Below are 17,971 nucleotides of genomic sequence, written 5' to 3' on the forward strand. Positions count from 1 at the left end.
TAGATCGGCTAGATGTATCTCCTCTCCTAGCTGAAGAGGGATGACAGCGTAAAAGGGAACTCCACACACACACACACACACACACACACACACACACACACACACACACACACACACACACACACACACACACACACACACACACACACACACACACACACACACACACACACACACACACACACACACACACACACACACACACACACACACACACACTTTTTGATACCGGTACATGGCTTCAGCTACTCTCCACATCTAATCAAAGAGTGTGTGTGTGTGTGTGTGTGTGTGTGTGTGCGGTGCGCAGACAGACACTCAAAACTTTCAGTGGAACTCCTCATTAGTGTCGTGTTCTGCAGCGTGTGTTGTGCACACGCACGCACGCACGCGCGCAGCGCGCGCATGTATGTGTGGTGCCGGTAGGGGGGGGATTTCTTTACAGCATCCGATTGGTCACTGCCAAGTCAATCGGGGACAGCCGATTGGTTGAGGGCGTGGTGTGTGGGCATGAGCCGATCTCCTGGGGCTGCGGCCAATCAGACGTCAGATTGGAGACAGGATCGTTAAGAGAGATCATTTACTGTCTCATAGAGGTGATTAGCAAGGTCACACACACACACACACACACACACACACACACACACACACACACACACACACACACACACACAGTGTGTGTACTCGAGTCACTCCATCTTCTTGCGTTATCTGTCTGAAAGTGTGAAACCCTACCTCCCTCTATCCATCCATCACCACTCCTCAGAGAGGAGAGAGAGAGAGAGAGAGAGAGAGAGAGAGAGAGAGAGAGAGAGAGAGAGAGAGAGAGAGAGAGAGAGATAAACAGACCGAGGTAAGAAAGAAGAGAAAGAGACATACATAGTGTGTGTACTGTATGTGTGTGTACATGCATATGTGAGGTCTGCCCCATTTTGCTATAAACTTTTGCTATAAACACAATGAATATACTGGGATCAAAACTGCAGCTTCACGTCAGGCGGGCAGAAACTATTGGTGGCCAGTGGACACCAAGAACTTGCTCCACCCAAAATGATTCAAGCAAACCAGATTCAATGATTAATCCAACACGTTTCTTCAAGCAGTTCTTGAAATACTTCCTTTGGTATATCCATCTTTTATTCCATTTGTATGCCGATGACCCAACTATTGTACAGCTGACTCAACTAGCAATGGAAAAACTCCAGCAATCCTGCAAGAAGCACTCATCTCACTCTAACAGGTTTTGAACCCTTGCAAAACTAAATTCTCATGATATTTTTAACTCATTTCCCGCGATGCCCGTCGAAACCGTTGATTTCCCGCTGTACCACGCTGCGATGCCCGTCGTTCCCGGAAATTTAATTAGCTTTAATCATTATGAAACAATTAAAAGTATGATCGCTGTATAAGTGTATATAGCCGTTTCGGAGTCTTAGGCCCGCCTCCTAACTGTATCCTGCCGTATTTCCGGTTCTGACTGACTCTTTTGATAGTTACCAAATATAAATATCTTGGTATTTGGCTCGATGGAATGTCATCATTTAAATACCAGTAAGACACCCTAAGGGCAAGGTCGCGCACATGAGCGTGTGCACGCATCCACTTGGGTGAGAGCAGACTGCTGGCCGAGCGCTGGCGCTTAATTGGCATAGGATCAACTTTGACCAAAAAGATGCACAGACTTGGTTGGTTGTTTAAGTTGAACAAAATGCAGACATATTTTCCCAAATATGGAGATGACTGACGTCTGACATCATAGATGTTTGACGCCATAGACCACATGAGACTGACACAATATATCTATATATGGGCATTCCCAGATATGGTCTTAATATTGATGACATCAAGGATCTCCATATATGGGCATAAAAAGCACATGGACAGAATTCATTTGCAAGTGTGACTATTGATGACATCGAGGATCTCCATATATGGGCATAAAAGGTATTGTATGATGTCAAGACGTCATAGACGTCAAAGGAATCATTTGCAACATCATTGTGAACAGGTCAGCTATATCCTTCTGCTGAGCTGGGATGAGGTGTCACGCACTGTGACACACACGCAGGATCTGGACGTTTTTATTGTAAATGCGACCTACGGTCGCAATCACATAGCCAATCTCACCGCGAGCCAAATGTAGTTCCCGTTGCGGCCCCCCGCACCCCACCTTCCCTGTTCCAATTTCTCAAAAACAAGCAGCACAATAGCACTTCACTTTGAAAAAAGGAATATATCATAGATAGATCGATAGATAGATTTAGCGTTAATTATAGAGTTTCAGCTGATAAAGTAAGTAGCCTAGCCTACATTTAACTAAATAGATTTAAAGGACCGCAATTGCATAATGACAAATAAGCTCTCTAATGGCATTAAAATTGCAATACCTATCTATCAATCAAATCATTTATTAATTTTTTCAAAGAGAAGCGCTTATTGAATGAAAGAAATTTAAACGGGAGGCGGGGCGCGGGGACCACGACGGGAACTGCGTTTGGAAAAAACTGAGACTATTTGATTACATAAACAAATCTAGCTGATCTGCAGAAAAAGGATTGTTGAAGCAGTCTTTATGTGAAATAATAGAATGATCCGGTTTCTTCTGTGTGGACTAGAGGTTACACACGCACACAGTGTGTGCCATTTGTGCGCCATTTCACGCCCGGGGGTGAAGCCAGTCATTCAAACGCTGCTGTTTTTTCAGTGACAGATACCCTCGGAAAACACTGGAATTATGTTTTCACACACACATAAGAATATAAGCCTGAATTTGGCAATAAATAAATACATGAATAAAATCAGGTCAATGTGAACCGAGTGCCTTCATATTTAATTAGTTGCTTAGCAACAAGAGGGCTGTATTTTCCCCACACCGTCCGTGTTCACTAAAGAGTTAACTGACACTCGCACATGTGTGTGTGTGTGTGTAGATATGGGAGTGGGGATTTGCCCCTTATGCTTGTGAAAGTGTTCCAGTCCAGACATCGCAGCGCGCACACACACACACACACACACACACACACACACACACACACACACACACACACACACACACACACACACACACACACACACACACACACACACACACACACACACACACACACACACACACACACACACACACACACACACACACGTCACATTTAACTCACTTTTCTCACTTATTATTGGTGTCATGGTTGCCGCAGTATCCCCTTGTGTGTGTGTGAGCCTGTGGCTGTGTGTCATAATGCCAGTAAGGTTGTGCATGTGTACATGTGCACGTGTGTGTGGGCATGTGGTTAACTGTAGCATGACATCATATCTAATAACATTGCAGCGCACATTACCAAAAAATTGTGTTAACACATACACGCACACGCACACGTTTAAATTACCATACTTGTGAGGATAACACCATTTTAGGATGGCAGTGAAAATAGCTGGAAATAGCCGACAAACAGCTTTCAGCCTTTGGGGGCGATACTTTTATTCCACACATTTAAAAGCTCTGTGAATGGATCATTTTATTTACTATTCGTTTTCATATAAAACGTTAACTATATACCCTTTAAAGAGATCAGGGTTTTTTCCTGAAGAGGGAACCTTTGGGGGGCTGACTTAGGCTATTTTTTTTGCCACCAAAGCAAAAAAAGGACAGTTGGTAGGACATGAAATGTCATTTAGAATGTCAGTTTATGAGATGTCATTGTCTGGCATTTCTGTTGCCATAGGCAGTGATGTAAAGTGACTAAGTACATTTACTCAATTACTGTACTTAATTACAATTTCACGGTCCAGTAGTTCTACTTTAATTGAGTATTTCCATTTCCTGATCCTTTATACTTCTACCCCACTACATCTCAGAGACAAAATGTTGTTCTTTTTAGTCCACAACAATTATTTAACAGCTTTAGTTACAATTTACTTGCAGATTTAGATTATTAATAATAAACTAAATTAACCAAAACCTTCCGAAAATAGGCGATCTACAAGCTCACAACGATCACGATGAGACATGTGGTAAGCTTGTAGATCGTCTATTTTCGCTATGCGTCTCACACCACATTATAGGCTAAATGAAAGGGCTTTGGTGGGTATGAAAATGTCCCAGAGCCTCCTTTTTTTTTACAAATGGAAAGCTGGTACTACTTGATATGCATGGAGTGGACTCATGCTCTTTCATCTCATAGTGTCCATCTGTGGATGTGTGTATTTCTAAGCCTCCATCTGTGTGGAGTGTTTTATCACCGTTATTATTCGTGGGTTTTATTTAAACAGTGAGCTCCACCCTGCCTCTGGGCTCACAGGGAGTTCGTTTTTCTCTCAAACATGAAATATTAATGAAAGCACACATTTATGAATGAAGCCGCACTACTCGCACTGTGCTGTTCACTAGTGAAGCTGCACTAGTATGCTCAGCCTGCCTGGGTGTGGTGATGTGCAGTGGTGGAAAAAGTACTCACATATTCTACTTAAGTAAACGTATCAATACTGCAATACAGAAATACTCTGTTACAAGTCCAAATATGATAACACATCCGCTGAAGAATATTAGGTTAGCAATGAGAAATGGGGTTGCCTCCTGAAATGAGTGCCTCCTGAGCAGATTTATATTTAACTGTGCCTTAACATTTCAGTTTCACAAGTCCAGTTTTGATGTCACCAGGATAAAATAATGTAGGAGTAGGAGTTGCATTCTATTCAATAAAGGTTAAGCTGGTTTTTGATTTATTTAACTTTTAGATCAGCACCTTCACACAAAGTTTTATTTTATCAGTCACGATGCAACATGTTGTGAGCTTGTAGACCTGCTGTTTAAAAAATATATATTTCTGAAAGATTTTAACAACTTAAGTATTGTATGGGGTCACTCCCATGAGACTACCTTGCCTTTGTCACTGTACCTTTAAAAGTGATGTTTTTCATTTTCTTGTAAACCCTGAAGAAGACTGACACAGTTGAAACGTTGGTTTGCTATTTAAGTTTTGCATCGTGGCTGAAGAGCTGTGCGGCCTGTTTAGCCGGTTTTCCATACCAGTTTTTAGCCCGACACTACACGGCACGACACAGCACCGTATTTTCCTATGTAGGTTTTCCAATACAGTACAGTATCCCCCCCACTAACCTCCTCCCCTCTGCTCCCGAAAGAAATCGACGCCCCTTTCTTCAACATATGGATAGGATCTTTCTCTGTAAACACAACGGAGGCGAAAACTAACGCTAATTATTTTATGTGGTGGACAATGTTTTAGATGCCACACACTCACACAGGTCTTCTTCGAGTCTTTACAACTATAGCGACGACTAACGTCGGGGTGATGGTCAAATAATAACTTTATTGGCCAAACTACACAAGGAAGTAGCCTTACATTAAGTAGCTCCTGCAGTGGCTTCCGCATTATGGCTTTACGGCTGCAGGGAGCGTCTTACCGCTTATACAGACAAGTCGGGGGCATGGTCGGCAAAACTGCAATTGCGGCTCTACACATGCACAAAAATGCGAAATATAGCACATCGCAGAAGTTCTGCAAGATGTATGCGACTTGTCCGGAAGCCTTGTTTAATGTATTAGTCCGTATTTTTAAATAAAATTAGTTTTTACCAAGTGTCCTTCCTCGTTTGCTACAATGTTAGCTGCAACAGCGCCTGTTGGTGGCTGGAAGCATTATTGTGCATTCTTCCTTTTACACATACGTCATGTCCTTGTATGAGCGAATGGGGGAATGGATGAACGTCACGTGATAAGTGCAGCCATCTTTAACCAAACCAGAGATGCTAGATTTGGAATCGACACACACTTGGTAAAAACTCGTTTTATTTAACTCATTGAATGCCCTTTTCAAGATGGCCGCCAAGTACCAGGATGCCACGTTCCTACATTTCTAGTGCACGGATCAATTTTTAGTGCACGGATCGTGCACGCCCATGCACCATATATGCACCATATGTGTAGTACTTTTTAACAGCTTTCAAACAAAAAAATCCGCTTGGAAATCCGTTCAGGCATTCATGAGATAGAAGCCTTCAAAGTCAGACAAAACAAACACTGCACCTTCCTAAATTTCTAGTGCACGGATCAATTTTTAGTGCACGGATCGTGCACGCCCATGCCTAGATCATGCACCATATGTGTAGTAAAATCCGTTCAGGCATTCATGAGATACAAGCCTTCAAAGTCAGACAAAACAGCCATTTTCGACATTTTGAAAGATGTGTTTGTTATGGGGCTAAACATGCAATTTCGCAATTGCGATCATGCCTAATACATTTGAGGCATTTTTAGAATTTTTTTTATAAAAAAAAAAAAAAAAAAAAAAAAAAAATCTTTTTTTTTTCAAAATGGCTTCCAACTCGGGAAACTCGGGCTGTGGCAGCCTGGGAGTACTGTAATAACTCGTGAAACTCGTGCCTTGGCAGTCAATGAGTTAAAAATACGGACTAATACATTAAACAAGGCTTCCAGACAAGTCGCATAAACCTTGTAGAACTTGTCCGGAAGCTATATTTCGCATTTGTGCATGTGTAGAGCCGCAATAGCAGCTTTGCAGACCATACCCCCGACCTGTCTGTATAAGCGGTAAGACGCCCGTGCAGCCGTCCCAAAGCCAGAATGCGGAAGCCACTGCAGGGGCAGCTTAATGTAAGGCTAACAAGGAAGCAAGCTAGAATGTGGAGGCTAGCTGAGCTATGTACTGTAGCTGTCCTGTTACGGTGCAAAAACGCAATAAAGACAAGAGTCCACAAACTAGACAAAAATAATCGCTGAAAATGTACACCCCTATTATTATTTATGTGTGCGTTTAAGGAACGGTTGGATCTATTGGGTTCTGTAGCACTGGGTCCATTTGGTTACTGTAGCCTATATCAGTAGACTGCCAGAACAAAAACAACCGCGACAAAGATACTTTTCCCCATTCAACACACGCAGTTACAAATACAAACAGGAGACAGCTCACTGAGAAGATCCATATAAAGATCTATATAAAATAACGGATGGCCGACGCATTGGCCGTTGTTTATTGCGATTCGCGACTATAGATACATGTCCGCTGTTTGTGTTGGTTATGTTCTTGGTGCTTCGTGGAATCTCAACTGCAGGGCTGGGGAACACAATTCTGCCTAATCGACCTCTTTATAAAAAGATATATAAAACAAACAGGCTTTGCTTTTATATTTGATTTTGCAGCCTTGACTCGCAAACTAAAATGTGTCTCAAGTTGTGTTGAAGGACACAGCTCAGCCATGAGACAGATTCTCCGACCAATCAGTAGCAACTTCTAGCAAGCAGGGTTATACGTCACTGCTAAGGCACTGCTTGGCCCAGCCCGGAACCACTCTAGAGTGAATACTTTTTAGTACCCCGTTTTGTACCACTTTCACACCACTCTACCCAGTTCCTTGTAGTGGAAAACCCGACACAAGTGTGTGGGGTGGGGTGGAGTGGGGCCATGCAAAACCAACATGGAAAACCAGCTTTTCTTCCTTAAACTGGCACAACATCTTTTCATATGGGAGTCAGGGGATAAATACATATTCATTTGGGGGTCCTTGACATGAAAATGTTTGGGATCCTCTAATCTAGGACTTAAACTCACTTAAAAATTGGGACGGCATCGGATCCAAACATTGTAGCATCAGGGTGGAGTTCTGGTTCATCTGCTGGTCTGGTTACGCAGACAGATTGGCCTCATAATTTCATTTTATTACATTTATATCTAAATCCATAAATTTGTGTTAGGCACTACACTGGCTTCTAAACTACTCAATGTGCGCGCGCGCGCGGACACACACACACACACACACACACACACACACACACACACACACACACACACACACACACACACACACACACACACACACACACACACACACACACACACACACACACACACACACACACACACACACACACACACACACACACACACACACACACACACACACACGCTGAGGCCATGGAAAATGAGACGCAATGATTTCAAGGAGTCAAGGAGAGAATCAATAAACATTGTTGAGGGGAGGGGGAGAGAGAGATACCTTTACATAAGAGCCAATAAAAGTACACTTTTCACCGTCAGACAGAAATCTTGCACCTCCATTTTTGAAGCTTTTGTGAAGTTTTTCATAAATGAATGTCCTACTCCATCAAACTACAATGTCACACAAAAGTAGAAACACTTTACCCCATATGGGTAACAGGAGTATCGCAGGGTTTCGGTTTTGGAAAATAGCCTACTACATTGGATCCTTTGGAACACACATTCCTTTTGGATGTACAAGGTTTCCACCCGACTTTGTCTAATATTTATTTCCAGTGCCTAGATTGTAATGAGATTTGTTTTGGGCTTTGATTTAAGTGTTAATGTTCCAAATGGGTCTGTTTGGTTAAATTTGATTTGTGACATTAAAGCCATGCTGGTCTGTCATGGAACTATGGTAATGTATTTCTGGTTAGTTGGATTGAGATGAAACAATATTAGGCCTAGTTAGTTGGTATATGATCAATCCATCTTGTGTTATTTATTTACAGTAATAACAATTTTGTTAACAGTACAGGTTAGTGTTGTCACGATACTATAACGAAAAAAATTATAATCTTTGAATCAGGGCTTTAAAATAACTAGGAATAAACCAAAGTAGGATACACATAAAAGTAACGTGTGAAGCATAAGCACATTCAGCACCTAAATGTATTTCTTTCTGACCATAGTCCAACGACATGCATCCGGTCTAAGGCCCGCCAACTCAAACTGCATCCGTTCATATCCACACGCGGGCAAACTGAGAATCTATTCCGTTTCCTCTCTCCAGACCGGATATGCTATCTATCGTTGGTAATGGTTACATTGATTAGCTTTAGCTATCGACCTAACAAGACGACAACAACACACTCATCAACACGTTTACTGGGCTGTGGGCTCGTAACCCTGTATACATTCAGTTATTTGATCTACAGGGTCTACATCAGGGGTGGGCAACTTTGATGATGGAGAGGGCCACTATATTTTCACATTCACTCCAGAGGGCCACGAATCGATGCATATATAGTCAAAAAATAGCAAAAATTGCCGATCTACAAGCTCAAAACGGGTCGCACTGCTGCGACGCGTTTTGAGCTTGTAGATCTGCTATTTTTGCTATTTTTGAATTGGAATCGGGAAATCTTTTTTGCATTATTTTTATTGGAATCCTGAAAAGTAACATTCTTATTTAATTTCTATATGTTCTTATGTTAACTTTTGAACTTAAACACAAATAAACTGGACATAAAAAAGACTAGTGCTTAGACATTACGCTACTAATATAGACTGAAGTAATTGAAGCGGGTCATGTTTGCATGTTTGGAATTATAACAGCTGAAATCAATAATATATCAGTATTCCGATATTAACCTAAGGGCCGCATTAAGTGAAGGTGGGGGCCGCATGTGGCCCCCGGGCCGCCAGTTTCCCATGTATGGTCTACATGCTCACAAAGCATCTTCAAATCTTGTATGGGGGTCCTTGGTGCAAAATATTTTCAGATTGGGGGGTTTGCAGCCAAATAAATATTGATTTGGGGATCCTTGACATGAAACAGTTTGAGAAGCAGTGGATTTATTTAGTATGTCTCATTAAAATCTACCTGTACAGGGCTGAGCTGGTGGGTTTGCAATGTTTAAACTGTGAACTTGATTTAAGATGCATCCAAAATTGCATTGTTCTTTCCTTCAAGTATATTATTAACAGATATATCGACACTCTCTCTGTCTGCCCTCAAATTGCCTTTCTCAATCAATCAATTGCATCACCTACAGAGCGAGAGAGAGCGAGAGAGAGAGAGACATCCCTGTATATTCTGGAGAGAAGTGCCAATATCTCATCTCAAAATAACATATCTAAAATTATGTACTCTACATTCTGTAAATATACATTATACAGCAAAACACACACAAACAAACACTCAAACATACAATAAAATACAAACACCCAAACACAAACACCCAAACACAAACACAACACCAACATACACACAAACAACTAGAAAATAATAAAAAGAAAGTGCCTTAAAAGGACTGTTCCGTGAGTGCTGGTGTTCTCTTTGAGAATCTTCTTGTAAATTCACACACATTAAACACAACTACACAATATTGTTTTAGTGTGTTATTGTTGCTAGTAGCAGGTAAACCGTTTCCTTCATATAAAAGCCAACATTATAGTTTCATTTATGTGTAGCCAGTGGCACAGACGAAATTCACAGCAAACCTTATTGGATAACTTCTCCTCCCCTGTAGCAGCAATGTGGAATATGACTCACATCAACCCGACATGTTTTTAAAGGAATAGTTCACCCACAAAATTACCTTTTTTCCAATCGATTACTCAATGCATGGAGACTTGAATTCATGGATATTTTGTAGCTTTTGTCGCATTCCTAAGACTATAATTTGATTAGAATAAATGTACCCCATTGATTCCGGATGGAGACACAAATGCATTTGTCTCTCCACCCAGAATCAGTGGGGGTAAATGTATTAATAATATATATATTGAAGTGAAGTCTCCAAGGGGTGAGTAATCGATATAACATTTTAGGGGTGAACTACTCCTTTAACTCCTTCAACCCCAGCATCTGTCTTCCTGGAAAACATTTGCTGAAAATAGCTGATCTATAAGTGTGGCGCGTTTCTCATTGAAGATATGTTATGTGGAGTGAAAACAGAAAAAGTCACTAGCATAGAGCCTTGAGGGACTTTGCTCAGCCAAGCATAGGGCTGAAGTGGTTAAGCAGAAAGAAAAGCACAACAGAGGTTCTGGATCAGGGCCCACTTGGAAATCGCATGTTTCCAAGCGTTTGCGGCCCACTCATCTCTCACTCTCCCTCTCCCTCTCTCCCTCATTAAACCCTTTACAGTACCTTCCTCTCTCTGCAGCTACAATCCATCATCTTTACTCCCTAATTCACATTCACACACACACACACACACACACACACACACACACACACACACACACACACACACACACACACACACACACACACACACACACACACACACACACACACACACACACACACACACACACACACACACACACACACACACACACACACACACACACACACACACAATACAAAACACTATTAATGGCAGAGGAAAGAACTGAAAGAAAATCAAGAGAGGAGAATGCGAGGGCATATACGAGGCAGGCAAGCATGCACGCACACACACACACACACACAGTTTAAGTGCCGTGTCATGCATCCAAAATACCCGATACAAGCTTGTAGATCGACTATTCTGACTGTGCAACAGCATCGCACAACTAAGTATAAATAAAGACTAAATCTAACATTTGTATAACAGTAAAACAAGAATGTCTCTTGTGAGGACCAGAAATCTTTTCCTGATAAGGAGTTCTCAAATTGTACTATACCAGTAGGGACATTTGGTGCACGCACGCACGCACGCACGCACGCACGCACGCACAGCTTGCCAAAGTTCAACACACTTTTGACTCAAATGAGCGGTTAAAAGAAAGGATACAGACAGATGGACAGACAGATGGATGGATGGAGGAATGAGAGAGAGAGAGAGAGAGAGAGAGAGAGAGAGAGAGAGAGAGAGAGAGAGAGAGAGAGAGACAACAATATCCTGTCTACACATGATGGGTACAAAGTGACCAAACAGCTGGGTAATTAGCACTGTGTGATACCACAGTCATGAGAGTGTGTGTGTGTGTGTGTGTGTAGAGTGTAGAGCAGTGGTAGGCTAGCCTGACACTCAGCCTGAATTTTCTTTTTGTTTCACTCCATTATTCAGTCTAAAAGCCCTTCCTACTACAGCCGTTTCTGGAATAGGCGAAGCCAAAGTCTTCTGCGATTGGTTCACCGCCGTTAAGCAACCCTTATTGGTGTGTTGTTAATGTGGCTGGTTAACCTGTTGCCACTTGCTAACCAAAGAAACCAGCAGAATTATAGCGCTACTAATAGTAATCAAACACAGTAAAACATGTCTGCTACTGATGTTTCATAGCGAGATCAATACGATCGCATGTTACCGTGGCGGGCGACGTTTATGTTTGGGCATGTAGCAGGGAATCCCACATGAGTTCTGGGAAAACGCAGCCCACGCTGCTCAGAAGCCCTGACATCATCGAGTTGAAACGTTGATGATTTGCCGTACAGATTTTCAACCGAGCTAGCCTCTCCATTGAGAGCGTCCCCAGACCCCTGAATCGCCTAAACATGTTGTTAAAGGGGGCGTGGCTAGCGATTCAGGGGCTGGAACCAGGCTAGTGGTAGGCAACAGGCGGCCCTAAAACTGACCAAAACTGTGTTTCACTGTTTCTCTCTGTCCTTGGAGACCTTGAAACATGAAATAGCTCTAGTTCGGGAAAAAAAAGCATGACTGATAAAATCTCCAGATAACATGGTAGTTTTAAACATTTGAAAGCATTTTTCTGCGAGTAGTTATGCCAGACACCAAATGTATTTAAAAGTTTATTAAATACAATTTTTTTAGAGTTAGATTTACTATTAGTAAAAGATTCAGGTTGGGAATAGTATAATACCACATGGGGTGGGCGATATGGTGATAGATATCGTCGAGACGATACAATGTCTCCAAGATATGCCTTTTCAGATATATCGTATAAATATATCCACAAGTTTCCCCGGGAGTTTACTGGAGACTATCAGGACCAAACTTCCGGGTTTAACAGCAGACATACAAGCTCACGTCGCGTCGCAGATGCAACCCGTTGTGAGCTTGTAAATCGGCGGTGGAAGCTCGGTGCAGACGTCTGCGCAATGCACTATGGGGCGTTGGAAACTCGTGGATATATCGTGATACAATGAGGGCGATCCTTATAAAAAAAAAATCCTGTTGAATTGTTAATACAGCAGATTCATTTCAGAATTCAATTTAAACCTGCATTTTGGTCTAAATTAGTGGTTCTCAAACTTTACAATGGTAAGGTCTCCCTTGCGTCCATCCTCATCCGTTTTTGTCAGGGAGAGCTGGCCAGAGCTGCCAATATTACATGCATTCAACTTACCGGCGCGCGTGCGTGTGCGTTGTGCTCGCGATCATCGGCGTGCGTGACGGGCGCACATGATATCTTTAGCGTGGTGATGTAAAATTCCAACCGTGAGCGAATCTGACACAGTCAGCAGTGAATAACATGGCTCCTGTTTACATTCAATGTCTATGGAGCTGTGAAATGGTTTATAAAACTTGCCACAAAAAGTTCGGAAATCTGACTTTGGTATTGTGTTTTATATCATTTTTATCGTTGATTTGTCACCTTTACAACGAAGTACAGCTTGTAAGCATCGGGCATTCGAGGCATGAGCTACACAGCCAAGCGTGTGGGTAGCGCCGACCAGACTTTTGCCAAAATGGCTTGCAATATACTGTTCTGCTGGCATTTACTCTCGTTTTGGGCTTCCCTGACACTGAGCTTAACATTAATAAAGTGTAAAAATTGCCAATATGTGTTGTTTTTTCTTTTCCTTATTACTGTGAGAGAATGCAATCATTCAATGCCCTAAGTAACAAAGGTGAAGACCAAAAGAACAGTATTGCAGGCCTGCTAGGCCATTTTGACAATTTTTGGAGGAGCGCTACCCACACGTTTGGCTGTGTAGCTCATGCCTCGAATGCCCGATGCTTACAAGCTGTACCTCGTTGTAAAGGTGACAAATCAACAATGAAAATGATATAAAAAACAATACCATTTGGGTTTATTAAAGGGGAGATATAATCGACCAAAGTTAGATTTCCGAACTTTTTGTGGCAAGTTTACTTAGTTGCACACTGGTGTTGTGCACCAACATATTGCTGATCTACAAGCAATGTGTGTGTGTGTGTGCATGTGTACCTGTCTCTGGATGAGGGCCAGGGTCTTGTGCCCCTCCTGCAGCAGTGTTTGGACAGTGTGAGGGTCCTCTACCATGCAGTTGGCCCGAAATGCATCACGCACCCTCCTCAACGCATAGGTCCTACACACACACACACACACACACACACACACACACACACACACACACACACACACACACACACACACACACACACACACACACACACACACACACACACACACACACACACACACACACACACACACACACACACACACACACACACACACACACACACACACACTTAGTGAAACATTCAACTTTAAAATTAAATGTTGACAACAATTGAACATTTTCACCCATAATGATAAGCCCCAAAGGGCAATGAATTCCACACGTGTCAGCTAGAAAGACCATTGGTTCTCAACCCTTTTGGCTGGCGACTCTTCCAAAATAACGTGGCCATGGCTCGCGATCCCCCCTCCTTCACAACTCACCAATCTCACAACATACATACATGCACGAACAAATGTGCATTCGTGCTCTTTCAAAAATTTGAAAAACATATATATTAAAAAAAAAATGCAACTCTTCAAACAGCTCCAGTAGCCAATGGAACTGATATTAGCACTGCAGTTCTCTTATGTTGAAAAACTCCAGTTCGCGGACAAATGTGTCCGTGGCAAGACTTGGCCTTGTCTGTGGCAATGTTATGACTTTATTTTTACACACCATTATAATGTTCTTCTGTATTTTGATCATAAGACCCAATTGTTGAATGTCTCCAAGTTTTCTTCAGAATATGTATGAGTATGTATGAGTATGACACTGATTTACTATGACACCTAGGAGTCCACAGTAGTGGTTTCCAAATGTGTTCTTTTCAAGGACCCCCATAACTCTGAGAGTGTACAACTGGAACCACAGAACACAGAGTTTCAGACCTGCATTGCTTATTTAGGTCTATCTAGTGTTCTCTGCAAATCCATGATGATCCTCCGCACCCAATGGAAAACAACAAACAATGCACGCAGAGCAGAATTTGGACGATACCCTCATCGTCATCAAAAGGTAAGAAGGAATCATTTAAGTTTTATAACTACCTCAAAGAAAGGAACAAAGACATGCTCCATAACAAAGCCCTCACCCACAGAGAACAGCTACAGAGATGCTCCCTTAGCCAGCTGGTTCAGGGACTCGGCACAGCCATCACCAGACCGCACTAAACCAGATTATAAGAAAACAAAAAGAAAGCTACCTGACATACTGGAACGAGACAATCCAAAACCCAAGCAAATTGGAATGCTTTTTAGCCCTAAATAGAGAAAATACATTTGCAGAATACCTGGGCACTGTGACTGACCCAAAACTAAGGAAAGCCTTGAATACAGACTCAGTGAACACAGAAGGCTGACACAGACCTCGCTAGTACCCAAGGGAAGACACACTATGCACCAACTGCACACAACATGTGGTGGAAACAGAGCTACACATTTTGTTGAGGGCGCTATAATTTAAATCCAATCACATCGATTGTCTAGTAAACGTGTTCAATTGGGTTCAAATTGTCTGCCGGACACTATAGCGCAGAGATAGAGATCGCCCTCCTAACCACAACGCTCGGTTGGGGGGCATTTGTCAAAATTCTGTTTAAAATATTTCACTCATATTGAACACTTTGATATTTCAGGCGTTCCGCTTGAAAGGTTACGGTGCTCCATCTGTCACTCTGCTTATCTGTCATCATTTGATTCATCTTCTCTCTTTCTATTCTCTCCGTCTTCTCTCTCTCTTTCTCTAGCCCAGTGGTCTTCAACGTTTTCAGGCTAAGGACCCCTTAGTTGATAGAGAGATGAAGCAGGGACCCCCACAACCTTTTCATAGATTCCATATAATTACGTTGTTTGACAGCACAATCATCGTGCATTTTGGATTCATGTCAATTTTCAGATATTTAACCACTTGAACCGTCAATACTTAATAAACTTGACATTTCACTCTGTACTTAGTCTGCTCTTTTTCCCCTCTACACCAAACCTCTTTGCCGAAAATAGCCGATCTACAAGCTCACAACGCCTGGCGCTGCGAGGCGTTGTGAGCTTGTAGATAGTTCTCAAAATATGTACGCAAGGTTCAAGTGGTTAATATCAAAAAGGAGAAAAAGGTTTCTATCACAAAGATTTGGAGGACCCACTGTAGTAACTGTGAGGACCCCATAGGGGTCCCGGACCCCCTGTTGAAGACCCCTGCTCTAGCCCATATTTTGGATTTAGCACTGAACTTATAAAGCTGTACACACTACACAGGTCAGATTTAAAGGTTGTTCGTTTGTCTGAATATGATATAATCGGTCGGTGTCCTAGTTAAATGAAAAATAAAGGGGGGATGGGTTTCACTTATTCATTAGTTGGTCCTTTGCCAAGTCTAATACTTGACAGCTAGACACACTAGAACCAAATGTTCACACACACACACACACACACACACACACACACACACACACACACACACACACACACACACACACACACACACACACACACACACACACACACACACACACACACACACACACACACACACAGAGTAACGTTTCAAATGTGAAAGTGCTTTCAACAGTGTAACCAAGAAACAGAACTGACAAAAAAGTTTTTGTTTTCAACATCACGTTTAATAATGCAGCTAAAACTATCCTGTATAATTGTCCCAATATTATTATTTAAAAAAATAATTCTCCACTGATTTTCAGTGGGATATCGACATAAAATAAATATCAGATGAGTGTTGAGTGCAGTCTGTCCTCCATTTCTAGATTTTACCCAGACATATGCTTGGGTATTCAGAGCAGTTTGTCCAGATCACATCAAAGACCACCATTTCCATCCATTTGTAGCTTTTAGACAGTCATAGTTTAATTTAATTGCTCGATAGTGTCAGTCTCAACTGATGGATGTTGAAAGATTTATTTTCTGTTATCGTATCTTCCCAAACACACCACGAGGCAGTGATTCTCAAACTTTTTCATGTCAAGGACTGCCCAAAATTTACATTTATTTGGCTGCAGACCCCCATCTGAAAATAAGTTAACTCAAACACTGCCAAGAATAAACACATAAAAAAGCCCAGAACACCGTTGATTTTCATACCTTTTAAGTAGTTGCTGCAACACATTAGAGACACATGACCTTGTTTTTTGGCTTTTGTCCTTATAACATAAGTTCCTAACCTGATCTCAGACTCAGCTCACGCAGTAGTCTGAAACTGTGCCCTATTCTGAGCGATTTATGTTATTTGCGATTTTGGTTTAGTAGTGTGCCTGGGCATGCCGTATGGCACGCAGTGACATAAAATACTGCCGTAAAGTGGTGTTTTGAGAGATACCGTGATAGAAACGATAGACTAGAGCTTCATATTAAACAATAGACATTTTCTATCATCCAGACGATAGATATTGTCATATCGCCCAGGCCTACTGGGCCCTTGAGGTACACCTACGGGCTGGGGGGGGGGGAGCCTGTCAGCAGGGAGTGTATACAGGGCAAGAGGAGTGGGATGGAGGCCCTACTTGTACATCCTCACAGTGGGGGGCTGGGGGCTCCCTAGCTCTGGTTCATAGGGTTAGTGGAGTTCTCCCTAACGCTATGTTCCTCTACCACCGTATTCCTTGGCAAAACCGGAGGTGGCACCGTGATGGCGACGACAAATAATAAAAAAACTTGAAGAAATGGTCTCCATCCATCCGCACTATAAATGTATTTTAAGCGTGTGGTGGGGGGGGGGTCCAGACTGCGTCCACTAAGTAGAGTATGCTTTCAACTGTTCTCCGATACCTTTTTTGTTATTTTCGGACCAGACGGCGGAGTTTTCCGGTTTTGCCAAGGAATGCGGAGGTAGAGGAACATAGTGTTAGGGAGAACTCCACTAGCGCTATGGACCAGAGCTAGGGGCTCCCCCATGGCAGGTGAATCAGTAGGATACAACAGCAGTGACAACACACAGAATGTGTGCGGGGAGGAATTAATTGGCATACCGACTAAAATGGAGAGAAAAAGGGTCAGAAAGCAACATCAAAGAAAGAAGCGAATGCGGAGTTGGGAGAGTCTTCTAAGCAGGACTCATTAGCCTGCCTGCAGCG

The 17,971-nt window shown here is 42.3% G+C and overlaps 1 protein-coding gene across 1 annotated transcript in view; it reads right to left on the reverse strand.

Annotated features, from left to right (window-relative positions):
• Positions 1-17,971, reverse strand: part of lyrm4b (LYR motif containing 4) — a 44,619-nt gene that overhangs the window by 19,088 nt on the left and 7,560 nt on the right. Inside the window, exon 2 of the mRNA XM_080751999.1 lies at positions 13,854-13,974. Within this exon, the coding sequence (XP_080608125.1) occupies positions 13,854-13,974 (121 nt within the window). The remainder of the gene's footprint in view (positions 1-13,853; positions 13,975-17,971) is intronic.

Source organism: Nannobrachium achirus (assembly GCF_963921795.1).
Source record: "Nannobrachium achirus genome assembly, chromosome: 21".
NCBI classification, from domain to species: Eukaryota; Metazoa; Chordata; class Actinopteri; order Myctophiformes; family Myctophidae; genus Nannobrachium; species Nannobrachium achirus.